Source organism: Camelus dromedarius, chromosome 13 (assembly GCF_036321535.1).
Source record: "Camelus dromedarius isolate mCamDro1 chromosome 13, mCamDro1.pat, whole genome shotgun sequence".
In the NCBI taxonomy this organism is placed as follows: Eukaryota; Metazoa; Chordata; class Mammalia; order Artiodactyla; family Camelidae; genus Camelus; species Camelus dromedarius.
The window spans coordinates 8,974,575-8,995,476 of NC_087448.1; the positions used below are offsets into that span (position 1 = coordinate 8,974,575).

At 35.0% G+C, this 20,902-nt stretch overlaps 1 protein-coding gene across 4 annotated transcripts in view; it reads right to left on the reverse strand.

The window, feature by feature from the left end:
- The window catches only part of PCCA (propionyl-CoA carboxylase subunit alpha), a 331,849-nt gene that overhangs the window by 155,202 nt on the left and 155,745 nt on the right, over nt 1-20,902 (reverse strand). For all 4 annotated transcript variants that reach the window (XM_031466271.2, XM_010986054.3, XM_031466270.2 and 1 more), the window contains exons 13-16: nt 18,569-18,712; nt 17,090-17,164; nt 12,830-12,898; nt 11,126-11,201 (exon numbers count right to left, since the gene is read on the reverse strand). In XM_031466271.2, coding sequence (XP_031322131.2) covers nt 11,126-11,201; nt 12,830-12,898; nt 17,090-17,164; nt 18,569-18,712 — 364 coding nt within the window. The remainder of the gene's footprint in view (nt 1-11,125; nt 11,202-12,829; nt 12,899-17,089; nt 17,165-18,568; nt 18,713-20,902) is intronic.

The following is a 20,902-nucleotide window of genomic DNA, read 5'->3' on the forward strand; positions in this document are numbered from 1 at the left end:
GATCCGCCTAATTAGAGTTCAGAAGAGCAGGCAGATTAGAATGCATGTACATCAGGATACAGAGGTCATGGAGGTGGGCATTCACGTGACGGAACACAGAACAGAATGAGAAACAGAGAAATGCAAGACAAAACCAGCAATATGTGAATTATTTGTATACAGTAACTGAAATTTTGAGAAAAATAAGACCCTAAAGGAGGGACTGGAAAGGATAAATGTTAGAAGATTGAGGTGCAGCTGTAATTTTAGTTCCAAAAAAAGGTGTTCTTAAGTACACCTGTTTCAATTTACAAGCTTTTTTTGCATAAATAGTAAATAACTTAGAAAGGTACTCTAACTTTCAGGATTTTTGTCCTTTCCTCCTCCAGTTAAATAAAAATAATACTGTTCACTTTATATGCACCATATTCCATATTTAAACTTCCCTGGCTTTCTTGGTACAGCCTAGTGCTGGTAGACATTTTCTTGCCCTCTGTGTGGCCAGTGCCAGAATAGTTAGCATCACATTCTGTCTTCAGTAAAATACAACGTAACTTTCAGAAATAGTTAATGACAATTTGAACAAAAATAAGTTTTCTGATGCCAGTGATCAATTCATAACCATGACATCCAAAAAATTTAGACGCATGCAGTTTTACAGGATGAATGATGTTGTATTTTAATTCCATACTCAAAGTAAAAAAGAGGTGATTTTAGAAAATGTAACACAAAGGAATCATAAGCAAATATTAATTTACATTTTGGATATCAAAGAACAGAGCCACTCATGCACACAAAAGCCATGGACTTTTAAAAATCTTTTTACTTGAATAGTAAACAGAGCATGAAACAGACTTTTATCTTGTTAAATGATGTTTCAGGAATAAAATTAATGTACAAAAGCATTTTCCCTTTAATGTTGTCTGAATAAAGTATTACATATTACTGTGCAAAATCAAGTCATTATCTATTTCTCTTTCCTAAGGACTATAAGCTAAATCAACGGCTAATGGCAGATGACCAAACTCTAGGTTCCTCAACTGACTGCTCCAAAAACTACTGTATATTAATTCTAAAGCCAAATAGGAAAACAATCAAAAAATTATTTTACACCTAAAAGTTCAGAAGATTAGATAAATGGGAAAAATCATTGAACTGTTAAAGGATATCCTACATATCTGAAAGTTATTTTGTACTCTAGTTAACTTTCCATGTGCCAGTTAAGAAAATGCTATTTAAATTGATCTTGTTCAAACAATAAGTATATAGTAGAAGTACTCTCAGACTTAGTTTATAACTTTAATGATATTATTAATCACATACACATAAAAATTATGACTCTGAGATTTGGACGGGGAATTGAGGCTGACCTCTGCCAGAGTTCACGAGGTCCCATCTGTATGGGAAATCACCACCAGGCCCCAGAAGAGAGGACCCCTAGGAGCAGCTTTCTCCTGACTACCTGCTGGTTCCAAAACACTGGCCAGACATTAGCTGCACACACTGGCAAGATCAAACAGAGGCCAAAAGCCACTGCTTATTTCATGGGGACTCAGAAATTGACTTTAGCCAAATTACATTTTTGCTCTAAAGAATCTTTATCTTAACCAAGGCTCACAATCGGCTCAGGAAAAAAAAAAAATATTTGAACAACTAAACAGTTATCAAATTATATAGTAAGTTGTCCATTTTCTGTCCTTCATAAAACAATTTTTTAACCCCTCTATTCTTTAGAATTAGTCAGATGGATATATAAGTACAAATCACAAACGTTTCTCTGTTTTTATTCCTTAAACGTTAGCTTTGGGAGGAGGGGAGCATATGCTCCTCTTCACTTATTTTCTAAAATTTTTTGTTTTGGAATATTTTCAGAATTATAGAAAACTCACAAAAACAGTACAAAGAGTTACTGCATATCCTTTATCCTGATTTTCCAAACGTTAACATCTGACCACATTTATTTGTTGTCATTCACCATCTCTTTCTCTGTATGTGTGAACATACACACAATTTTTTTTAAAAACATTTGAAGGTAATGTTCAGGTAAGATACTTTACTTCTAAATATTTCACTGTTTCCTAAAACCAAGCTAAGTCTCTTACGTAAATGCAGTACAATGACCAAATCTGAAAATTAACATTGGTAATAGTGTCATCTAATCTACAGACTTCATTCAAATTTCACCAGTTGTCCTATTTATGACCCTTACTACAAAAGAAAAACATTTTTTTTCCTGGTCCAGGAACTAATCCAAGATCCCATGTTGCATTTAGTTGTCCTGTGTTCTTAAGTTTCCTTTGATCTGGATAAGTTGATCCATTTTTCTTTGTGTTTCTTGACCTTGACACTTTTGAAGAGTACAAGCCATTTATAGTGTACACTGTCTTTCAATCTGGACTGTCTGATGTTTCCTCATGATTATATTCATGTTACACATTTTTTTGCAAGAATACAACAGGAAGGATGTGTACGTCTTAGTGCATCATATCAAGAGGTACAGGGTGTTGATTTGTCTCATTACCAGTGATAGTAGTTCTACTCATCTGAGTAAGTTGCTAGGTTTCTCCATTTTAAAGGTACTGTTTTCCCCATTGTAGTTCATTAGTATCACCTGAGGAGATATTATGAAACTGCTTCTCATTATATTTTCATCCACTAATTTTAGCATCCATCATTGATGATTCTTACCTAAACAACTTGATGTCTGCCAAATTGTGATTTTTCTACACTTATCAGTTAAAAATCCACTGTAAGGAAGAGCTGTGAGCTTTACCTCATTTATCTTTCTTATCTATTTGTATCAGTATAAACTCACGGACTTTTATTTCGTGGATTTTAATCGACTGCTAGCATTATTTATTTTGTCACTGAGGTTTTCACAGATTGGCCAGTGGAAGCCCCTTAAAGTTGATTCCTGTGTCTCTGACAAATCAAGATTTTTGGAGCACTTGATTACTGTCTTACACAAGCTCTTTCAGGCTCATCTTCCTGAATAGCAGTCATTTTATCAAGTAGTGGTTCCACTTACGGGGAGGATGGTGTTCAGAAAACAAGATCTGGGTGCTTGGTGTGCTTCTTGTGATGGGTGTCAGTGCTTCTATGACCTCTCAGCAGGGCAGTAGTTCCCAATCATTTGGCATGATTATCCCCTCAGTGAACATATGGCAATATCTGGAAGTGTATGGTTGTCACAGCTGAGGAGATGCTACTGTCATTTAGCGGGCTGAGGCCAAGGATGTTGATAAATATCCTATGACGCACAGGTAACCCCTCACCCCCAACAAAGAACTGTCCCAACGTAGACATCAGTGGTGCTAAAAAGTTGAGAAATCCTGAGCTAGAGAGTACATGCATATATGTACACACAATTACAGATGCGATAACATATTTATATATTTATGTTTCAATTCATGTTAAAAACTAAGAATCCCCACTGAACTTCCAATTCCACACCATAGGGTTCATCTATGCTTTTCCATTCCCACATCTGTAACTCCTTCCTCTGACAGTGAGAAACTTTGCTCTTCTTATTCACAATACGTGTATTTATTTCCTCAGTCCCAGAATATACACAAACTGGTTTCAGAACTGCTAACCCATGAACTAGGAAAAACAAACCTACTAACTAGAGTTTAATATTTGTTCATACATATTTTATCTTTACATTGAGGGTATCCAGTCAAAATACTATTAAAAGTTATTTAGGTTAGCTATTTTTCTCTCTCCTTCAGCATGATTGTATTATTCATACAGTTTGGCCCATTTGTTTGTTTGTATTCTATTGAGTTTTTTCCCCAGAACACTGATTTTAAATATTAATATGTATCTAAAAGGCAGAATTATATTAAAATGTGTAACAAAAGTCTCTCTCCTTCAGCGCACACAGTTTCCCATTCCCCAGTCATTTCCACCATAATAATATGATATGTATGTCATATTATTAGTAATGGTCTTGTGTATGTGTGTATGTTTCCAAAAATGAGCAGATATATGTACATATTCTTCTTTCTCCTAATTGTCTAGCAATATCTATTTTTCCCTTCCTTCCTTTAATAAGAGAAATGCTAAGGGGGGAAGGATATAGCTCAAATGGTAGAGTGCATGCTAAGATCCACAAGATCCTGGGTTCAATCCCCAGTATGTCCTCTAAAAATAAATAAGTAAATGGATCTAATTACCTTCCCCCCAAAAAACAAAAAAATAAAAATGATAAAAAATAATAAAATGATATATTTTTAAGTGTATTAAAAAATAAAAGAAATGCTATGCTTTAGTTTAGTATATGGCCACCTTGATATCAACTGCATCTCCCATTTTCCTAGCATCTAGGCATGACCATGTGACTAAACACCAGTAAGACAGGAGCAGAAATAAAGGGTGCTTTCTAGGTTATGCCTTAAAAAAAAAGGAGTGTGAACTCCCTGCCCCTGTTACCTTCCTGCTGAGGCTGGATGATGGGCATGAAAGCAGCTACTTTGGGCCCCAAAATGAAAACCATCTGCTGTGAATGTAAGAGGTGGCCCTTGACAACCTCCTTTCTGGATGTTACATGGGAGAGAAACTAAACTGTATCTTTCTTAGGTCACTGTATTTTTTAGACTGTATTTCTATTGCTTAGACTAGCTTAGCAATGAAGGTCTTTATGTGGGAGAAGATGAAAAATACCTGGAAATGAAAACAACAATGAAGCAGGAAAAAGGGCCTGAGAGAAAGCAGTATAAATGAGAGCACAGAGACCATGCAGAGGCAATGGGAAGACACTAAAGCAGGGAAGTGATCACTGGGTTTGTACTTTGAAAAGATTATTCTGTGCACACGGAAGAAGGGACGAGCGCAGGTGAAGGAAGAGTACCTGTGGAGAACCGTTCAGGAAGTCACCGCACTAGTCCCTGACAGACAGTGCCCACTTGGGACTACAGGGCCAAAGAAAAGTAAACAGAATCCAAAGTTATTCAGATGAGCTATGCAGATCCAGCCCCCTCAGAATGCCTCTGAGACCACTTTTCTGAGCCCAAGTGCTCAACACTGTTACTTCAGGGACTCGGCATCCATTCCCAGAAATCCAAGTTTCTCTGCTCATCCCTCATCCTCAGAACCTCAGATGACGCAGCTACGCCCACTCTCCCCAAACACCTGCTCCCTCTTTTCCAAGCCATTCTACAATACCTTCCGAGAGTGCCACGATCACTTGGGTCTACCACAGATCTGGAACATTCCACTCACCTCCTTGCCTCACTTGAAATCCTCAATCCTCTCAAGGATCTTACTTCCCCAGCAAGCCTCACACACCACACTGCCACTTCCAAAACACCACCAATTGTACTCCTTGGAAAAACTTCTGTTTCCTTGCAGTTCTTCTGCTCAGAAAACCTTCAGTTTCCAGTCATCTACTAACATCCTTGCCACAATGCAAAGTTCACTAAGAACTTCTGTTACCCAACTCATGACCTGCCCTCTGATCCTGACTCACCATGCATGTGTGGAGGATCTATGCAACATTATCTTGGCTCAGTTCTTAGGATCTCACCTCAAATAATCTGTTCTTCCACTTTAGACACCAAGTCCCATAATCACACCCCGAAATCATCTAATGTTCTGTAACTATACCACATTCAAAACCACCAATTCAAAATATACCATTTTCTAGCAATAGAAATAAAAGCAAGAATAAACAAATGGGACCTAATTAAACTTACAAGCTTTTCCACAGCAAAAGAAAGCATAAGCAAAACAAAACGACAACCACAGAATGGAAGAAAATTTTTGCAAAAGATGAAATTGACAAAGGCTTGATCTCCAGAATATATAAGCAGCTCATACGACTTAATAAGAAAAAAAAACAACCTAATCCAAAAATGGGCAGAAGACATAAATAAGCAATTCTCCAAGGAAGAAATAAATACAAATGATCAATAGGCACATGAAAAAATGCTTAATATCACTAATTATTAGAGAAATGCAAATCAAAACTACAATGAGGTATCACCTCACACCAGTCAGAATGGCCATCATTCAAAAATCCACAAATGATCAGTCCTGGAGAGGCTGTGGAGAAAGGGGAACACTCCTACACTGCTGGTGGGAATGCAGTTCGGTGCAGCCATCATGCAAAACAGTATGCAGATTTCTCAAAAGACTAGGAATAGACTTGCCATATGACCCAGTAATCCCACTCCTGGTTCCAGAAGGAACCCTACTTCAAAGACACCTGCACCCCAATGTTCATAGCAGCACGATTTACAATAGCCAGGACATGGGAACAGCTTAAATGTCCACCAACAGATGACTGGGTAAAGAACAAGTAGTATATTTATACAATGGAATACTATTCAGTCATAAAAAATGACAACATAATGCCATTTGCAGCAACATGGATGTTCCTGGAGAATGTCATTCTAAGTGAAGTAAGCCAAGAAGAGAAAGAAAAATGCCATATGATATCACTCATATGTGGAATCTAAAAAAGAAGAAGACAAATAAACTTAAATATAAAACAGAAACACACTCATAGACATAGAATACAAACTTGTAGTTGCCAGAGGGGATGGGGGTGGGAAGGAACAGACTGGGAGTTCGAAAATTATAGACACTGACAGGTATATATAGAATAGATAAACAAGTTCATACTGTATAGCACAGGGAAATATATACAAGATCTTGTGGTAGCTCATGGTGAAAAAGAATGTGACAATGAATATATGTATGTCCACGTATGACTGAAAAATTGTGCTCTACACTGGAAATTGACACAACATTGTAAACTGACTATAACTCAATAAAATAAAATTAAAAAGAAAAAAGAAACAAAATATACCACTTTCCAACTGCACCCCCATCTTTCCAGTTTATTTCCCAATGCCTTCACTGGGGCCAATACATAAACTTCCAATCTAGAATGTGAGATATTCTATATGTCAGCTGCCCCTGACTCTTCTAAAGAGTTAATGATACAAAATAAAAAAGAGCAAGAAAATAAAGAGACAAAACCAATATAAACTTTGACTGGACCATGGATAGGGCTAACAAACAGATAAAAAAACAAACTTTGGGGAAAAAGTGGGGAAATTCTGATATGAACATAATCTTACCCTTAAGACGCATGCTGAAGTATTTAGGAGTGATGTGTCATGATGTCTGCAACTTTCTGTCAAATAGTTCAGGAAAAAACAGAGAAGAGAAGGTGAGGAGGAGGGAGAAGACAAAGACAGGAGAAAGGGAGAGACGGAGGAAAAAAGCAAATGTGGAAAAGCTTAACAATTAATCTAGATGAAGAGTGTACCAGTGTGCAAAGTACTACCCATTCATCTTTTCTCTACATTTGAAAATACCTAAAATAAAAAGTCTGGGGCAATGTATCCCTCCTCTGAGTGAAAAAATAATACATGTATTTCAACATGATGTGCACACATCCACACCTTTCTCCATGCTCATCCAAAGATAACTAAAAATATTTTAGAATGGGAAGATTCTGACTAAAAGCACTACACATTACTCTCTGATTTGCTCCTCTATTTTAATTGTACATACGGACATGACTTCAAGTCATAGCTGCACACTATTTTGCAGTGAAGATGCACAGTAATTTATTCAGTCATCTGTCCATCTGGGCGACACTGCAGTAGGTCAGAATTTGGCTAGAACTGTAATTTGTAGTTTGGCTACTACAAACAATGCTATTGTAAATGTCCTTGTAAACATCTCACAATTCAGTGTTTTGACACTCTAAGATAGATTCCCGAAAACTGAACAGCTAAGTGAAAGCGTATGTACGTTTAACATCTAATGCCAGATTATTTTCCCAAAAGACTATAGCAAGTCACACTTCAAAGATGCCTGACTGTGCCCATCACTTTTGTTTTACCAACACAGTAAGTTATCAGTCTTTTGAAAAATGCCAGTACTCTGGGAAATCATTTTAAGGAAGCACAAAGTGAAATACTCTCAACAGAGTCACCTATGAGCCCTAAGTGGTACTCACATTACTTTTGAAGGACCAAAAGGGAGAGGTGTGAAAAGAAAGACACCCTCTCCATCTTTGAATTCCCACTATACACTGTCACTCCACTATTACGGCATCTATGAATTTATATTACACTTACGTATTTTCCATACCAAGTATACTAAAAACTCTTTGCAATAAAGGTTGTATCACTCATTCATTCAACAAATATTAATATTAATCACCTACCATGTGTCAGGAACTGCTAGCCACTAATGCACAAGTAAACAAGATAAACACCATTACTGCCCTCATACTCTTATGGGATAATCTAATGTTTAGCAATTAATGACACAACTAATACTTTAATTATAGTGACGGTAAATGCTTTGAAGAAGCAGTAGAACAGGGTGAAATAAAAGCATGTAACTCTGCACACAGTACTGGGTATGACCTAAAATGGGCTTCAGTATTGTTTAGCCATGGTTTAATAGGTTTCACGTAACACCAATTGATTAATAATGTTTTAGGACATATCATTTTTAAATCTGTGGTTTTACAATTGTTATGAGAGATGGAGAAAAGATGGGAACCAAAGTTACTGAACTTCACAAGCAAGTACTGTGCCAAGCTCTTCTTCATAATTAACCTCATTTAATCCTCACCATTAATTTAGAAGGCAGAGACTCTCACTCTATTTCTTAAACATGGAGTGTGAGATTCAGAGAAGCAAAATAATTTGACAAAAATCACATAGTTACTAAATGGTATCAAGACAGGATATGAATCCAGCCCTTTCTGATTTCTTTCTATTACATCACAGTGAATCAAAGGCAGAAATTTCAGACCAAGTCTGGAAAAATCTATCTGCACAATAAAATACACTTTGCCTTACATGTGATATATATAAATTTAGGAGAATAACAGCCAGCTTACTTTGTATTTAAGTCACTTAATTTAAAAATATAGTAACTTGTATACCTATATACAAAGTATAGTAAGTAATGTAAGTAAATTAGTGGAAAACATGTTCAAATATAAAACATGAATTGTATTCTGTAAACATAAAAGAATATTCCTTTCAGAAGCCAGACACAGTAGAAAAATAACTTTTAGGTAAGACCAATACTAATTTAATATTTTGACAAACTGCCCAAATGCCATGCCACTATGTTATATTACATCAAAGTTTAATACAGATATGATTTGACAAAATATTCTTACTCAGATTGACTATCTCAAATTCATGAACTTAACATTCAAGTTCATGAGAATGAAACCTAAATTAACCACCATCTAATAATTCAACAACCACAATAAAAAATACAGTGATGGGGCAGGGGGTGTGAGGAATATATAGAAAACTTTAAAGGCCTCTAGGAAAATCTTGCCAAGTACCTTGTTTATGTCTATATATGTATAATTAAACACACATAAACAAACACACACACCCAAATTAGATGCATGTTCCAAACATGCACTAGTGTAATTTGGGGCAATATTATTTCTGTAGGACAACAGACCTCTCAAGGCCTCCTTAAGCAATGTACAGCGAAAATATGCATCTGCTGCTTCTGGAAGAACACAGCAGAGTTATAAAACCGGTAAACACTTAACAATTAAGGTTAAAAAGGAACTAGAGAATTGGCTAGAAAGAACATGAAGGGAACCTTTCGAGTTTTTAGAGGCTATGGATATTAATGGTTCTAATTTTTCTTTTTAAGTTATACTAGGTTCACTTAGCTTTCCTTTCACGGATGGAGGTGAATCACTGGCACATAAGGTGAGATAGAATCACTATCACTTACTAGTTAAATGGGAAGAAAAGAGGGTGACAATAGAAGGGAAGGGAGGAAAGAAAGATCTCCTGATCTAACAAAGCTGGAAGAGAAAGCACGAGAAAGAGTGACTTGCATGACTTACCTGCCAACAGATGAAAATCAGCAGGGCAAGACAGATGTATAAAAACAGAGTCATGAAACTGCCCTAAGCCACTACTGTACAGCTACACAAACTGCTCGCTGCACAAAGGCACTTGGCCAAAGGGGCAAACAAGGCTGTGCCATGCTCCGTCACTAAGCTGGGCTCCCTGTCTCAGGGCTGGGTATACCCAGAGAACACAGAATGTTTTCTAACTCACACAAAGCTGCAGTCGCTTGTCAAGACTTATGACCTGTAGGCTGTGTCCACTCAAAGGGAGGCTTTTTGAAATTGCACAAAAGCTCCGTATGGGACGGAGGCAGGCTGTGTAGTCAGACTCCCCCACCATACTACACCTCAGCCTCCAAAATCAAGCCTCCTGACCTCACTGTTAAATTTAGTGAGCCATCAGAAAAAAGCCAAACTGTACAGCCAGTCTTTCTTACAGAATGTTCTTAGCCCCACACTATTCTTTCATAATTCAAAATTAACTTATATTTCACACTTTAAATTTGATATTAAAATCCATTATTCTGAAGCTGATGATAATTTATGTTGGGCTAAAGTAAAATGATCTTTTCATTACTAATGAAAAATTGCTAATAAAATTGATACTGTAACTTACTCCTTAAGGGGAGTTAAGTATAACTTTGCTTTAATTATTTAAATGTAATGGCTGCTCCTAATAACAGTTACTACTACATATCCTAAAGACTTGTAGGCTCACGCTTTGTTACACATTAAAACTATCCTGTATGTATATGAGGTAACAATTGCATTTGCTAGAAAATACTTTATAATTTGTTCTAATTCATAGAAGCAAAGAGCTATCCTCTCTACTCTCAAAGTAGTCAAATTGTAGGTCACATGTTTTAAATCTCCATACATTTTCAAGTTTCAAATTTCAAAACAATACAAGCCAAAAAATAAAGACATTAATACAGCAAATTTGCTGTTAAACTGCACTAGCCAATAAAAGATGCCAGAATGAAGAAGCATTTTACACAGAATACGTGTCTATAAAATATGAAATGCTCATCTAGGAAAGGTCGTAAATCATTAATTTAATTAAATAACCTAATTTCAGATGTATACATAAAGTACAGGATTGCTAAAGAAAATGAAATACCTATTCTTAATTATGTCAGTTTAATTAATTCAAGCTGCTCTATGTCTATTTAAACTTATAAGTAAATGTTCCATCGAATTCTCTAATTAATAAATCTTTGCTGTTTTCTAGAACTGGACTTCTTGTATAATGACATGGTCTCAAACGTTTGTTTTTACCTCGAATAACGTAATTATCCAGTGCATCTTCCATTCTCTTCAGTGCTTCCGTTCTATCAGAACCATATGTGATTAGCTAAAAGCAAACAAGCAAACAAAAAAATTTATATTGATATAAACTGACCTATCTATAAATCAGACATTTCATCTTAGTAAAAATTAAAATATTTCATAGCAGATTTCCAGAATATCTTTTGAAATTTCACAGTGGTTCAGTTTTTAGTACAAAGTATGTCAATTAAGATTTTTTAAAGTAAACAAATATTAGAATCAAGCTATTTCAGATTTTTCTCCTAGGTTTCACTATCGCAGAAAAGAGTTATTTAAGATAAACCAAAATGTAACAAAAATAAGCATAAAAAATTTTTAAAGGAAAGATATCAAAATGTGAACATCTGGAATGGCATATAAACATCTGGGATAGCAAAGGATTAGGCAAGATTTGTTTTTTCTCTCGCTATTTTTCTGTGGTTTCCAAGTTTGACACCCTGAATAGCTAACTTTTACAAATAACATAGCAGAGAAGTAAAAGGTTCCTGTATAAAACAAACAAACAAACAAACAAACCCCAGAAAGGTCTTACTATTCTATATGATTCTGTGCCTATTGATATGTATTAGATCTTACACAAATTAGCAATAAAATAAGAACTTAACTATTCATAAAGTATTTTTATGGCTATTGCATTAGTCAATCTACAGTTTGCAATTTTTTTTTTTTACTACATTTTATTAGCTCTTCAATATGAAGCCAGGTTGAAAATTATTTTGTAGGAAATAATTTTTTTTAACAAAAATGTATTCATCTAAAGATGGAACCAAATATCTATAATATTTTATATGTTTTTTATCTTTTAATTAAATAGTGTTTCTCTAACAAACAAAATACCTAAAGTCCACTTTAACAATATTAGTGTAAAAATGTAGGTGAAAAAGAAAAATAAAAAATATTTTGTTTACTGCAACTACATACAAATTGCACTTGGAAGACAACTACCTTAAGAAATGAGGTTTTTAGTAAAGAAATCATCCCTCAATACAGGTCTATCACTCTAGAGAAAATAGGATATTCCAAATAAAGTCCAGCTTCAACTACTACAATCAGAATTTTATATTTTATAAGATTCTAAAATTTTAAAAGATCTAAAATTTTAAGTAGAGTTGTTAATTTATTCTGGAAAGTCAAATTTCAAGAAGGCAAGTGGGCAAGCAGACATCTTACAGTCTTCCATAAGATTTAATTACATTAAATCTAGGTAAATAGTGATTCGTAAAAACTGAAGAGAAAGAGTGAAAAGTACTCTAACAAACACAGCCTATCATCTCAGCTCCTAGACGTCACCTGCCATTACACTCTCATCTCAGGCAACATTTATGAACGGCCAAAAAAACAATTTAATTCCTTCTCACTGCAATGGGCTGGGCTGGTGCCACTGGTGAGATAAATCTGTTACTGTAGGGGTTGGGGTGTTGGTTTGATTAGACTGGGGAGGAGGGAGTGTTGCCCACTAACATGACGTTGACACTTCTCTCTTAAGAGAAAGGAAAAGCTACCCAGCATTCACTTTTCCAAGAGTGGCCATAATTATTTGTTTAACGGTAGTACATGATTTAGATAAAGGCACTATTTCAGACTTTTTAAATTAAATATGTCCATTGTCTTTTCAGAAGAAAACTGAAAGAACCGTTAGGAAATCAAACTAACTTTTGAAATCATTGGATCATAATAAATGCTAATATCGCTTCCTGGTTGGATGCCGCTGTCAACCCGGACCTGGGAGAAAGAAAGAAAAAAATGAAAGTAACTTCATATTGTGCAGCAATCTTTGCAACAACAAATTTAATTTCCATGAAGCAGATAGATAATTTCAATCTCAAATAACATTTCAGCTTTCCAGAAGCAGAAAAACAATCTAAAAATACAGAGGGACCAAATTATCTTAATCTGTTATTACATAGTACAACATACATTTTTTGTTCTCCTACTAAACGGAGGAAATAAGAGAGAAAAATATATTTTATACATCACTATCCCAGGATGTGTTTGTAGCTATTTGATGGTATCTTCCCACTGAAGCAGAGCATGAACAATGCCCCTTCTAATCACACTCCCCACTGGACTCTTCCAAGAGTTCCAGTGCCGACCCCAGTCAAGCCATGCAGCAGGACTCAGGAACTCTGCTCATCAGCGCCATAGGAACGCTGGTCCTGTGGCTTTCATGTCTGTAACACTTTCCTTTTTTGCCTCACCCTCTCAACTGTAAAACGCTTTTTTTTTTTTCAGTTACTGTTATTCCCCAGAGATGTTAATGTTTACACAGCTTTTCACATGTCTTTGCTTTGTAAGGACAGAGGCCCCAATTAGATTTCTGATTTTGCGATTTTCATGGGGAAAAAAAATAGCACAAGTTCAAAATATTCTTTTGAAGAGCCTGATTGCTGTTAACCAGCCAACAAGTTAGTTAGTACATCGCTGATTCTTGTTTTCATCTCCCAGTTTGATACCAGCAGGAAGGCACAGAGGTTAGCCATGTAAAACTTTAAAATGAGCAGTTGCTGACTAAGAAATATTTATTAAATTATTGTCTTAAGCTTTGGAATCTGAAGTACTCAAAAGCTAATCAAAATAGTTAAGACAGTCAAGCACGTCCTGGGGGTCTTGAGGACATAGAAATTCAATGGAAGCAGCCAGAACAGCAGGGCTTTGATGCCCAACACGGTAAAGGGGTGGGAAGAAAAGAGCAGAAGCTCGCGGAGCTCCTCACCTGTGGGAAGACGCCTTCCCACTGAACAGCGGCTCATCTGTCTGCAGCAAGGCGGGAAAGGTCACACAGCGGTTGCTAGGCCTTAATATTTTAATTTAGGCAATTATCAAGGGACCACATGTAGAACCTCTTGTCTAGGATATCCACATGAGGGTTTGGTGATGGCTTTATTATATGGTGACATCAAAAGATAAACCATAGTTTTCAACCTCTTTAAAAAAAAAATCATACTATTATTATTCTTTTTGTAATGTTTCAGAAGACAACATTATCACATGCCTAGAGTGCTTTTATTTCTGCACTGCTGCAAATACAGCAAAAAATAAAGCAAAAATACAGATTATTTATATTTGCATTCACATTCACACATGGAAATCTTCACTCTAAATGAAAGTCATTCAGCACACTTAAAACATGTATTTGGCTTTCTATTTTCTGAAAAGATACTTCAGGACATAAGCTAAAGTTCTATGAAATTCACAGTGTTCATAAAAGCTAGAAAAGAATTAATGGGAGAGCTGTGAAAGCAATATCACAGTCTACTCCTCACCATATCTAAACAGCCCCAAAATGGCAACTGGTAATCAAATTACATAACAGAAAAGAAATCTCTGAACTTGCATTTTCTTAATTTCAGTAGCAAAAAGTTAAAGAACTAATTTCACCACCATGTATTATTTAAAACCATAGCATGATTGCTAAAGTTGTGTTTAAAATTGAGATTGGTACAAGTTCTAAAACTTTTGATTTTAAACATATCCTACCATTTGGTACATAAACTGCTACAAAGCTAGCGTGGAGCTTTCATGTTCAACCCATTGGTAAAATAACAATAAAGAGTATTTATTACATTCTTAAAATTTTAGTTCGTAACTTAAAATTTTAGTTAACTTGAATAACACCATGTTAAAAGTTGTTACCTAGGCCTCTAAGATAAAACTATGTGTTTGTTATTTACTAAAAGTATTGTGTCATTTTAATTTTAAGTACATGTGGTGAACTAAAGATGTATTATATTTAATCAAAACGTATCTTTGTATAAGAAAATCAGTATTTCCAAATTAAAACTGTAAGCATGAAAACTCTGACTTATAATTTATTGTTTATGCAGCTTTTTCCAAATACTAATCAGCTTTTAATAAAATTCCTAACAATGAATTAAAATTTAAATTAAGTCTCCATTCCTCCATGGAAACAAAGGCTATACCAAAAAACATATTTTAGCTTTAGCTCAGAAAGTCAAATGGCACTGTAACCAAATTTTTGAGCAGAACAAATTGCGGTCTGAAAATAACAAATTTACAAAATATAGTGATCAAATAAAAAGAAAATCTTCACCTTTGCCATAGAAGCAAATAGGAGGCTTAAAGAAGAATGCAAAAAGTACAAACCATAAGTTAACTCTGTAGTATGTATTCTCACGACCAAAAAAGTTAAGAGCTGCAAAGGATTTCCTGAGTTAAAACTGCCTGATCTAGTTTAAGAAGGCAAAGAAGAAAAACTACTACTACCACCCAAGCACCTGCGTGGGAGTCTCAAACCACTGCCCAGAAACCTCGGGCGTAATTTAAATGTCTTTCTTCTGTACCAACAGTGGATCCTGTGAAACTATCAGCCATCTCCCACCCTTCACTCTCCTTTCACCTCTCCCGCTCTGCACAACTCCCAGCCCGCCATGTCTACCTGACAAGTGACAGCCCAATCTGATTAAATGCTTCCAAGGGAGGGGACTCATGGGCCTCCATGACAGGCCAAAAGTGATCACCATGGAGATACATAATTACAGCTGTCAACGCATCTACTGTCCTGCTGACATCAATTTGATTGCTCCCAGCAATAATGATAGACAGAGCTTAGTGTGCACTCTCCCGCACCCAATCACTTTATCTATTCCTTGGTCCATTTAGCTGACATGCAACATTCACACAAGCAAATAACAGCAGTAAGCAGAACATTTAAGGCATTTTAATTGTTTTTTCTTTCTATGGATGGCTCACAACTGCAAATGTTATTACATAAAACTCCTGCTGCAGCATTAATTGAAGAAAGATTTGGTGGGACAAAGACTGTAGGGGGTATGGTTTGTCCATTATCACTTGTACTTTCAACAGGTCTCACGTTTGAAAATTGCAAATTGCAAAAACTTGCAAGGGCAAAATGTTTGACATCCTGTTAGCTCTCACAACATGGTGAAAACTTCTAACAACTAGAGTAATCATTATGAATTCTTATTTAATACTTTTTTGTTTGATTAAAAAAATGTTTAGATATGTCCCTATGATACTTGCTTTCTCATCTGCTATTTAAAGTCACATAATGCCTGTTAAATCTTTACAATTTTTTTTCTGCCTTCAGGCTTTGAACACAGCATGGAGTCTCCGAGCCTAGAAAGGGTCAAGTCCCTTTAGAAAGCACATGGGCAAAAACAATTTAAAAAGTGAAATAAATCATATATCCAATAACAACTTCAAATTTAGAATTCTTCCTGTAATCTTTCACCATCTTCATGCCAGTAATCAAACTGAATAATCATATTCACAGATGGTACAGCCTTGTCATCCACCAGCTAACATAATGTCATATACATATGCACTTAATACCTTGATTAGGAGAAAGGGTATGTCCTCATTCTTTTTAATGCAACAAAAACTATTTAAAGAACAGCTATTAAATATGGAAGAAGTATACATAAAGTGGGCAATGATCACTTTTCTTTAACTGGTATACACAATATGTACTTCTCAAAGTCCTTGACACTCAGAATGAAGCACACTTTACTTTCTTTCATCCATTTCCATTAACGAGCTGATTTCGTGCTTGAATTTCTTGACATCTAACTATACAGGGAAGCTGGATTCGATCTATTGAAAAGATTAAATTGTGACACAAAAAAGCCATTTCCCATTCTTAGGATTCCATGATCTTTTTCATTACAATTTTCAAAAGAATTCCAATCACTGTAAACTATCATTTGTTTAGAAGTCAGATGTCTCCAGACATCCCCTGTTAAGTGAATTTTGGCTTTCCTGCACATCATAAAGCACAAAATTAAAAAACAAAAAAACAAAAAAACTACAATTCCCAATGAATTTCACTTGTCCTTCAATTTACACTCTTTGGTGTTGACATACTTTAACATAAAAGTATGACATAAATCACGATTTTAACCCCTCACTTGGTATTACAGCTTAATGACTTACACCAGGTAGATGTATTGGTTCTTGGTACTGAGACAATCTCCCAACCGACGGTAAACCAAAAGACTTGTAGGGGTCCTGAAAGTTCAAAGGAAAGGAAGCACAGTCTTTGAAATATAAATCAGCACAAGTGAGGTTAAATATTTATACAAGGAAGAAGCATTTATAGGTCAATTTTCAACATCAGTATTTACCAATCACAGATTTCAGAATACTATTGTCTTATCCTCACTTTAGACAATTTAGAAGTGTATTTAAAAATCAAACAGAACTGTAAGCAGAATTTAGCTTGACCTTGATCATACTTTATTGAAATTGGTAAAATTCCAACTTTCTATAAATCTTCTTAGAATGCCTTTGGCAAAAATAAAATAACCTAAGTGCTACATCAAAACATACTAAAGTTCAGAACAACAAATGTAGTGCACTAAAGATATTTGTTTTTCTTACTCTCAGAACAGCTTACATACGGTAAAATTTGAGTTCTGGTTCTTCAAATAAAGACCTGAAAAGTAATTATGCATGTGCTATTAGATATGTGCTCTATTTGTAAATACGTTAGATCATCAGAATAAATATTAAATAAGTTCAGTGGCCTAACAATAGGGAAGAAAAGAATATCACTTAAAATATAATAAAAAACAAGAATAATAACCAAGTCAAAATATATTTCTCAAGATCCTTAAAAACATTTCAAAACAACTTCCAGAGTTCTTAAACCCAGATACTGCTAACCTGCTTTTTATTTTACAGACAGGTTTTTAGGTCTAAAAGTAAAAGATGGCAAAAATGTTTCCTTGGATTTTTGTTTTAATCATTTGAAAAAAGCATTTTAAGATGGTGACTCCTTTATTATCTGATTAGCATAGTTATGAAATAACATAAAAGTATTGAACTAATAGATTATGAGTAAAATCCATAATTAAAATTATGAATTAAAGCTCTGCAATTTAAATTTTAGTTGTTACTTCCACATAATCATAAGAGATAAAATTATTAGGGGAAAAAAAAAACCTATCAGAAAAACTTTAAGTAAACATTGAATTAACAACTGTTGTGCACCCAGGGTAACTCTTTAAAAACACAAACACACACACACACACACACACACACACAGAGAGAAAAATAAATGCTTCTGTTTACTTCAATTGTGGTTTGAAAAGAAGCAAACGAAATAAAAAACATGGTCCATTTTTTCAAGCACAAGAATATTTAACTAATGCTTTGTTGCCCCTTAAACTGATTAGTAGCTATTTCTTCATCCATAAAAGACAGATGAAAATTAATTAAACTCAATCCTTTAAAATTATTTTGAGTTATGTCAAAATGATCTAACCTTTTTTTCTGGTTCAATTCTGAATTATATAATCAAATACTTGACACAGGTTATAAAACCCTAACTTTACCATGTTGTTTAGCTATATGTGGTCCCATAACTCGGGACATGACTACCATCCTTCCTCCCAATATTATTCGTTTTACCTCAGCATAAACCCGACATTCAACTGCCCAGCCGTTGATGGGAATATCAGCTTGTTTGTGCCTGAGAGGGTAACCCTTGGCAACGCGGATCATTTCTTGGACTAGGTCCAGGCCAGTAATGCATTCTGTGACAGGATGCTCAACCTGCAAGGCCAAAACATGCCAGTCACCAGGTGTAGGAAAAGGTAAATAAATAGAAATAAGCCAGAACAATGTCAACAATTTCTGGGCAAAATGAGGTTAATTATACATAATATTTAATCATATTTGACTTAAAAGCTACCTAAGGGAATAAAATTAAACAATCAACACAATATAGTACAAAGGTGGATAAGAACTAACACCCAAAAAGTATTTGTAAACTACCTGTATTATTCTTCCCAGTTTTTAATAAGATGTGGTCCAGCATAACTTTACACTTTTCATTTTGAAACTAATTCTCAACTGAAAATTACATATTTAGCTGCAATCCCCAATGTGGCTGATAATCAACCTATTCTGCTACACTTAGCATGGCATCTATAGAGGCAGCTTATGATTTTCCAAAGCACTAGTCCAGCCTGAGTCTCACCCACTTGCATGCTTTCACTAACCTGTCCTGACAAGCAACCAGATTAGCGTACTCTTACATCAATGCAGTGTAGCAGAAAGGAGCAGATGGATCCTGCAGGTTGTTTTCCCTCCAGACTTACGTGGGGAGTGCTTAGCATACACAATAGCAAAACTGAGCCAGTGAAATCACTCTGCTCTCTCAGCAAATTGCTGATAACTACTTTGGATGAAGCAGTCATGGGGATCCCTGGCCTTCCACACTAACACATGGGATACACATGTACAAAAACATGCACAGACATATAGGGAGACTAACAGACATGCACATCATTATAAATTTGATCAACTGCTTACAAGTGCCCAAACTTAACTGAGCTAAAATAAAGCCATGTATGGCACTCGTAAAGAGCAGATAATCTGTCTTTCATCTAAAATCTTGAATAAGTTTTGAAAATTTAAATGAAACTTTGGCCACATCTGCTTCTTTGATACCAATTTCTTTTCTTGTAAAAATTAAGCATGTTCTAAATGCACTTCACAATAGTTTCTTTATCATGACATGTCATATTTCATACACTCTGACACGGGAAAAGGTCAATGAACAAACGAATTGTCTTCCCATCTCCAACTACACTAATTGAAGGACAGGACTTAGTCATTATAATAATCTTGAAGCTTATCATAAGCAGACAATGCCATGGTCTTTAAAAAAAAGCCTTGTAAAAATAAACAGATGGCATCCATAATTAGCTCTGTGTGTGTTATGAGTTTGTTTACAGTTTCAACAACATTTTAAGACATTTTGACATAATTTTAATGACAAATCATCACTAAAATAAGCATCTACCCTTTGTAAAATAAATGTGACACTAAATAAAGATCTTACTAGATAGTGAGAATATATATTTTTTAAAGCAAATTATGGTTTTGAGAGAAACAAGATTCTATATGATAAATATAATAAGAAAGGAACAAAAGTAAAGCCTCTCTATTATTGCTAGAAACAAATTTCCTGTGAGAAAGCATCCTACCACTCCATTCCTGAACCTACTATGCGCCAAGGGCTTTATATTAATACTATCCACATGCCTCTGTTAAGTGAGAAAACGATTTTAAAAGCTCAGTGAATTATTTAATTTCATTCTTCTATGTCTGGTGCCCAGGAAAGTACATACTATATATAAGGCAAATAAATATGTATTGAATGAATGAATGAGTAGCAAATTCAGAGTCACACCCTTCATAAGTGGTAAAGATAGGGTTGGGATTTACATCACTCCACAGGCAATATGATCTTCCTGTTCTTCCTCATGGAAAAATGCATATGAAAGCATGTAGTAAATAGAAATAACTATATAATTATGTGCTGTTGTCTTTTATAAAACATATTATTAATGAAAGTCTAAAGATCCAAATTCATAATAAGGCTCTGTTTCACCTTAGAAGACCTCGCTATAACTGTATAGAAAAAAAGTTCATTAGACCCATACTGAATAGAATCTAAAAGTAAACCCACTTTAACCCAACTGAGTTATATAACAGAAATATAACAAAATATTTTACAGTCTGAATTAGTGAGCTACAAGTATTTCAAAATAAAATAAATGGCTAACTAAAATAATAACTAGCTGCTAAAGGTAAAATCATTCATTACAAAATTTTTTTAAATATCCACTTAAGTTCAACTACTGCCGAAGTACACAAAATAGTCTAATATGCCTGAATTTTTCAGGTAATAGACATGTCTTTTTTTCAGCAAAACTTGTAATTTTAAACATTTTT